The sequence below is a fragment of the Chiloscyllium punctatum genome, chromosome 36 (genome assembly GCF_047496795.1).
Source record: "Chiloscyllium punctatum isolate Juve2018m chromosome 36, sChiPun1.3, whole genome shotgun sequence".
Classification (NCBI taxonomy): domain Eukaryota; kingdom Metazoa; phylum Chordata; class Chondrichthyes; order Orectolobiformes; family Hemiscylliidae; genus Chiloscyllium; species Chiloscyllium punctatum.
The window spans coordinates 8,887,526-8,894,908 of record NC_092774.1 but is presented as its reverse complement, the minus strand read 5'-3'; the positions used below and the strand labels follow the sequence as shown (position 1 = coordinate 8,894,908).

At 42.3% G+C, this 7,383-nt stretch overlaps 3 gene segments (V, D, J or C); all 3 read left to right on the top strand.

Annotated features, from left to right (window-relative positions):
- The first annotated feature begins 490 nt into the window (after nucleotides 1-490).
- On the top strand, nucleotides 491-964 carry LOC140459972 (T cell receptor alpha variable 12-3-like). The segment is given in 2 exon segments: nucleotides 491-504; nucleotides 613-964. Coding segments are annotated over 2 exon segments (366 nt in total).
- Nucleotides 965-3,228: 2,264 nt separating this feature from the next.
- On the top strand, nucleotides 3,229-3,597 carry LOC140459971 (T cell receptor alpha variable 26-1-like). The segment is given in 1 exon segment: nucleotides 3,229-3,597. A coding segment is annotated over 1 exon segment (369 nt).
- A 3,041-nt stretch (nucleotides 3,598-6,638) lies between these two features.
- Nucleotides 6,639-7,016, top strand: LOC140459970 (T cell receptor alpha variable 19-like). The segment is given in 1 exon segment: nucleotides 6,639-7,016. A coding segment is annotated over 1 exon segment (378 nt).
- Nucleotides 7,017-7,383: the final 367 nt, after the last annotated feature.

Genomic DNA, 7,383 nt, shown 5'->3' with positions numbered 1-7,383 from the left:
CTACCTTTCATCATGGATTCGCACGTGATACCTGCCAGAAATATAGTGGAACAGTTTGAGGATTCGCACAATTTCAAGTACACATCGATATTTCAGGATGAATGTGGGGACAGTTCTCCGAGCGTAATCGCTGTGTCGAAGAAAGCTTTGGTTACAATGCAGGAGGAACGCATTCCGAAATCGTTGGATGGTGCAAACGAATTTGAAATGCAGGATCTCACTGGTTCACACGTTCTACCGGAAAGGAGGGCAGATTTTTTTTCTTTAAGCAGTATCCAGTGAACTATAATGAGTGAATGTCACAATTACGTATATAGGACACTAGAGGGCAGTGCGCATCTGTTAATATTGAAAATGAGAGCTGGAGAAGGAGTGACTTCCAGACAGTGTGAGCAACTGTGAGTATGAGAGGTGTACTACAGAACCAAAAACCAAGACTCAACTTCTTCTGCAACTTTAACAGAAGGCGGGTCTGAGTTAGACGTAAAGCATGCATTATTCCAGGTACGTACTCTTCTAAGAATAACATTTCTCTCTGATCCCTCACCAGAGACATGTGGACAATTGCTTTCACCACTGTTCTTGCAATTTGATAATGTTCCAAATTTTCAGAATCCTCCTGATGTTTTCCAGTCTGATGGCCACGGTGGTGACTGGAGAAGGTGAAGTGAAGCAACTCCCCTGGTGGATGGTTGTTCGTGAAATGGGCATTGTGTCCATGAATTGCTCTTTTCCCAGAACAACTACCAAGGTGCATTGGTATAGACAGCTCCCTGATCAGCCACCCCAGTATCTGGTGATGGCTAAAAGAGACAATGATCAGCCTAAGAGGATCACCGCTTCAATCAGTGGAGATTACAAAACCAGTACCCTGACTGTCAAAGACACCAGACTTAATGACACCGCCACCTACCTCTGTGCAACGAAGGCACAGTGTCACAAACATATGGACAGCGTGTACTAAAACCTGCACAGATTGGGACTTCCAGTATGTTCATTTTGAAGTATCTTTGTGATTATTTCTATGCCCCAAAAGCCTAGATATGGGAGATGCGAACAAAATAAAGTTAAAGATGGTCAGCAGTGAAGACAATTGTATATACGAACGGGAGTGAAGGAAGTGTATATTTGCAAAGCAGAAAACTGATAGAGAAAAAAGAAAGTATAGAGATACTTTAATAATACTTGCAGAGGGCAGTATGTTGGGAATCTGTTGAAGAAGAACTGGAAGCAAGTGAAAAATATGAAGCATGATGCACAGAGTTTAAAGGTCAGCTTCAATCACAATAAAAGGAAGCATGAAGAAAATATGATAGATTTTCCTTTAAAGTGATGTTATCAACACTGGATGCCCCAGTGTCAACACCCTGGGAGATTTAATGACAAATAACTTAACAGGACTCACCACATAAACACACTGGGTACAAGAGCAGGTCAGACTGCTCTAAGAATGCCCACAATTACAAGGCACCTGCCTGAATGTGCGCAGCCCCAGCTCTACTCAAGAATCTTGACACCAAACAAGAAAAAATCAGTCCATTTGATTTGCACCGCACACACAGGCTTCCACTCCCTCCACTATCGCCATTCAGTGTGCACGACCTGCAAGTTTCACTGCAGTGCTTTACCAACGATCGTTCCAAACTACCTTCCAAACCCACAAACACTTCCTGGGCCAGGAGATGTTTGGGAACACTACCACTTTCAAGTTCCCATCGAAGCCAATCACCATCTTAACGAGTAAATATATCAGCGTTCCATCACTGTCGCTTAGTGAAAATCCTGGAAATCCCTGCCCAATGGTATTATGCGAACACAGACAGCACGTGGATTGCAGCATTTCAAGGCGGCAGCTCGCCAGAAAATCCTTAACACGTACTAGGAATGGGCAATAAATACTGGCAAGCCAGCGACGCCCACATCTCACAAATTGAAAAAAAACGTTTTAGCACTCTGAACACAGAATCCCGACACAATGGCAGCAGGTTATTGGAACCATCGAGTCTCTGAAGAAAAACACACCCAAACTCTCCATGCATCGCCTGTGGCTAATTCAGCTACACGTTTGGACTGTAGGAGGATTCCAGAACACCGGCAGGTAACTGACGCAGACACAGGGAAAATGTGCAGACTGACACCTGAAGCTGAAGTAGAACCTGAGTGCTTGGTGCTGGTCGGCAGCAGTCCGAACAACTGAGCCACAATGCCATCATCTGTGGAATGTTTCCTGGAAATTCATGATTTGGTATTGCACTAATTCATAAATTACTCATTTCTTGGAGCTGCAAAATTGCAAGAGATCTCATCAGAGTACGCATTAGTCACACTCACTGGAGCAGGTGATAACATGGTTTTCGTACGGACTCTTTGAATTATTATCAACACTTACCATTTATATTTGTGTCATCTGTAAACGTATCAGGATTTGGATCTCACGTTGTCACTTACCTCTGCTCTTACACCATTCCTTTTCAGGTGTTGGAGACTTTACCAATTTGTGTTTTCTTTCCTTTGAAAATATTTGGCAATCCTGTATGGGAGTGGCTAGCAATGATGACACCTTCCTCTAATTGTCCAGAACAATGTGGCCATGAGGCATTGACTTGACAAACTACAGTGCATCTGATATAGATATAGGAGTTACCTTTACAATAAGATAAAGTAAAGTTAAATAAATGCGATTATAATATATCTACCCAGTAAATGCAGCAAAAGCAGCTTTCGATTCTACTGCTTCATGAATCAAAAATTGCCTTGAGGAATAAAGCTTTGATTACAAGGCAGGAGGATCATTGTCTGAAATCGTTGGATGCGGCAAATGAAATTGAAATGCAGATTCTCATCTGCTCACAGTGTTCTTCTGGGAAGGAAGACATATCTGCTTTCATTGAGTAGTATCGCGTGAAGTGTAATTGGTGCGAGAATGTGGATGTCGCAATTATTTGTTCATGCAACTAGATGGCAGTGTGAACCTGGGATAAATATTGACGATGCCGGCTGAAGGAGGAATGACCTTCCAGACCGTGAGCACTTTTCACTGTCAGAGGCTTGTTACAGGAACAAACACCAAGACTTAGCTTCTGCAACTCCGACAGCAAAGCGAGTCTGCGCTAGACGTCAAGCGTGCATTGTTCTCGATATTTACTTGTGTAAATGTAACAGTTACCTCCAGGTCCTCAACAGAACCCCGTGGACAATTGCTTTTGCTGCTGATCTTACAATCTGATAATGTTCCGAATTAGCAGAATCTTCCTGATGTTTTCCACTCTGACTTCCAGGGATGTGACTGGAGAAGGCGATGTAACGCAAGTTCCTTCATGGATGGTTGTTCGTGAAGTGGGAATTGTGTTCATGAATTGCTCCGTTGCCAGTATTTCGAACGCAATGTATTGGTACAGAGAGGTGCGGAACCAGCCACCCCAGCATCTGGTGATGGCCAAAAGGGAAAATGATCAGCCCGAGAGGATCACTGCTTCAATTAGTGGAGGCTACAAACTCAGTACACTGACTGTGAAAGACGTCAGACTGAATGACACGGCAATCTATCTCTGTGCAATGAAGGCACAGTGTTACAAACAGATGGAGAGCGTGTACTAAAACCAGCACAGAGTGGGAGTTTCAGTCTGGTGATTTTGAAGTTTCAGTGTTACTAATTCTTGGCGCCAAAATCTGAGATAATAGAAATGTGAGCAAAATACACCAGAATGTACGCAACAGGTAAATTTAAAGACGGTCAGAAGTGAAGACAGATGGGGATGCGGATGGAGGTGAAAGAAGTAAATGTTTGCACACTTGAAAGTGTGATGGAAAAGAGAAAAAGTGGAGAGATACTTTCATAATACTTGCAGAGGGCAGAATGATGACAAACGGTTGAAGAAAACATGGTAGAAAGTGAAAACTAGCAAGCGTTGTGTTAAAGATCAGGTCAAATCACAGTTGAAGGAAACATGAACCAAGAAAAGTGGCATGTCCTTTAACGCTATGTTAACTTCACCGAATCTCTCACTGTCTACCTCGTGCGGATTTTAATGATTAAAAACTCAACTGGACACAATGCAGAAATGCAGCAGCAACACGAGCTGGTTAATGCGGGGAGTAACATATACTTCCTATCTCCCGAAATCCTGCCCATCATCTGCAAGGCCCACCTCAGTATTGTGATGGAATATTCCCCAATTGTCTGGATGAGTGCAGCTACAACAAGTCTTTAGATTCTTGACACCATCTCGGACAATGCAGCCAGTTTGATTGGCAGAGCATTGACAGGCATTCACTTGTTCAAAAACCGATAATTCCGTCCCCCCTTTGGCATTGTAGGTCGAACCCAAAGCAGGTGAACCGCCGCAGTTTAATAAGGCATCTCACCTCCACCTTCACAAGGACAATTTGGGACAGTTAATAAACGCTGGCCAGACAGCGGTGCCTACAGCCTACCAATAAAGACATTTTAAAAAGGTCAATACGTATACACATTAAAACATGGAATCCCTGCCGTGTGGATGCACGCCATTCGGCCCATTGAGTCCACACCAAGCATCTGAAGAAAATCACATCTATACCCAACTTCCCCCTGCATCTCCTACGTCTAAGTTACCTAAGCTGCCCGCCTTTGAACTGTGCGAGGAAACCTGAACACCCATAGGAAACCCATGCAACTTTAGGGAGAACATGAACCCTCCATCATGACAGCTGCCTGAGGCTGAAATGGAACGTGTTTCTTTGGTTTTATGAAACACCACTGCGGACCACTGAGCCGCCATGCTATCATCTTGAGAATGGCCGATGAAAATTCAGGATTTGCTTTTCCTCCCACTCATGAATTGTTTATTTCTTTTTCGAAAGTTTCCTGGAGATCTCGCCAGAGTATGGTATAGAGACACTCTTTGAAACAGTCTGTGAATTTGTCTTCAAGAGACTCTTTAAGTCATAGTCATTACCAATTGCCATGCTACTTATTTTCGTGTCAGTTGTAAACCTGGTAAACGTACATTGACATTAGTCAGGATTTGGATTTTACATTAGCATGTACCTCTGCCCTTTCACCATGCCCATTCAAATGAAGGAAACGTTAACAGAATGTCTTTTTTTTCCGTGAGTAATCAGTTGGCCTTGTCTAATCTGAGACAATGTGATGGTGAGGCGTGTATTTGATGCACTGTAGTGTATTTGATACTCATGCAGGAGTTATGTTTACGATGGCACAAAGTAAAGTTAATGAAAGGCATGTGCAACGTTTCATACCAGGAAATGCATCAGAAGCAACATTCGATTGTACTGTTACATTTGAAAAAAAAATTAAATAAATTGTATTTATTTCCTCACTATTATATCAGAATCTCCCAGACCCATGAGCATCAGCTAATGTGACTGTCGAAGAGCGAGACCAGCTTTATTAACTGAGACACCACAGTTCTCAGATTCGAACAGGATGAATTAATTCCTTTTGAATAAATGTTTACAGAAATAATACTCGATATGGGACAACGTTTGGTTTAATCTCTGTCCATACTATTGTTTATAGATGAACAAATTTACTTTGCTCTTGAAATAACTGCACAGAGACTGAAATTTCGTCACCAAGTCACCCGTCATTTATATGTGGACAGGACACTGGCCATAGATAGCCTGTTTGGAGTCTGTCCCTGAAGTGAGGTGACTCAAAATCTGCTATTTATACCTATTGCCCAGGGCTCCATCAATTTAACAATCCCAATGAATGATCTCATAGTCAATGAGAACCACCTGATTCTAATCACGCCAGTTGGTGAAACAAAAATAACAAAGTACTGCAGTTGATGGAAATCCAAGACAAAAACAAACTACCCGAGAATCGCGCAGGTATGACAGCAACTGTGATGAGAAAACTGAGTGAACTTTCCTGATCCAGTCAATGGTATTCTGAATTTTGTTAGTTTATCACATCAGTCATAATATGAACTGGGGCTCAAATGAGCTTGAAGCTGATTGGCTCATCTGAAGAACAAAGGAGCTTGGTACTCATTGGCTTTCACACGATGCCTTTGCCAACAATGGTCCAACGAGCAGAGGTCCGGAAATGACTCAATTTGAATTACCCAACTCTTGACGAGAACCATTTTGCCTTCAGCCAGTTCTGTTCACATTCACCGTGAACTCTCTGTAAACATGTTGCCAGGAGCTCTGGGTTTACTCCTCACAACTGCAGCCGTTCTAACTGGTAGGTTGAACAACTGTTTATTTATGTACTTCAGCTCCTTGCTGAGAATTGAATTCTATTCAATCAATTTGCGCAACAAAGAAGCAACAATACATTCTCTCAAATAAAAAAAAAATCTGGATCTAAACTTGCCCCAACAATGAACAATGTCTGACACAATGAGCGAATATAAATGAGCGAATGGTAGTGGAAGAGTTCAGCTGGAAATCCAGACAGGTCGAAGGCAATTCAGATGATTTTACCGAGGGGAGAGTTTTATATCCACCAACAGTTTTCATGTTTCACTACAGGTTTCGCGAGATGAAATGGGAAATGATCACCCCATATGAAATGGAATCCAGTTTGATTTCCCTCATGTATTTCTCGGTTTATAGATGAAGGTACATGGGCGAATTCTGGACGTTACGTATATTGTCGTGCCTTATTTAATTTTGTATAACTCATGGCTCTTCCAGGACTTTGCCGTGGCGATTCTGTCTCACAAACACCGGCTGCAATCAAACTGAATGAGGGGGACGATGTGCTGTTGTTCTGTAATTACACTACCACAAGCAACACTGCTTACCTGTACTGGTACTGTCAACCTTCCAACGGATCCGTGCAGTTTCTGCTACAGAAAAACCAATACAGCGAGAAAACGGGGAACTTTCTACTGGGCCGGCTTTCCTGGAATTTTGATCCTGTGAACCGCACTATCAAACTGAACGTGTTGAGTACAGAACTCACAGACTCCGCAGTGTATTACTGCGCACTGCGCCCCACAGAGAATGAGAACTGGGCTGACCCTGTACAAAAACTATACGAGCATCTCTGTACATGATTGTGTGTTCAGTAAACAGTGAGATCCGGGCTATACCTGAAGTGATTCTCAAGCTCACAGTGATATCTGATACTTCACATTCGGACACAAATTTTTAACTATTATATATCCTCTATTGAAATAAAAGAATAGTTTCGTGAATCTAAATCACAAAAAAATGTGCATTTGATGATGTTAGAAAATGCAGTGACAGCGATGAGCTGCTATGGAAAATTCAACAGCTAGTTTTGATCCAGCAAAATCCTCCAGTAGAATGGAACTGCAGCATTCAGTTTGAGAGAATAACTTGCCACAGGATTCTCATAATGAAACATTGGAATAATCTGAACAATGGCAAACATGTTGTGCATTATTGAGTACTGTCCCT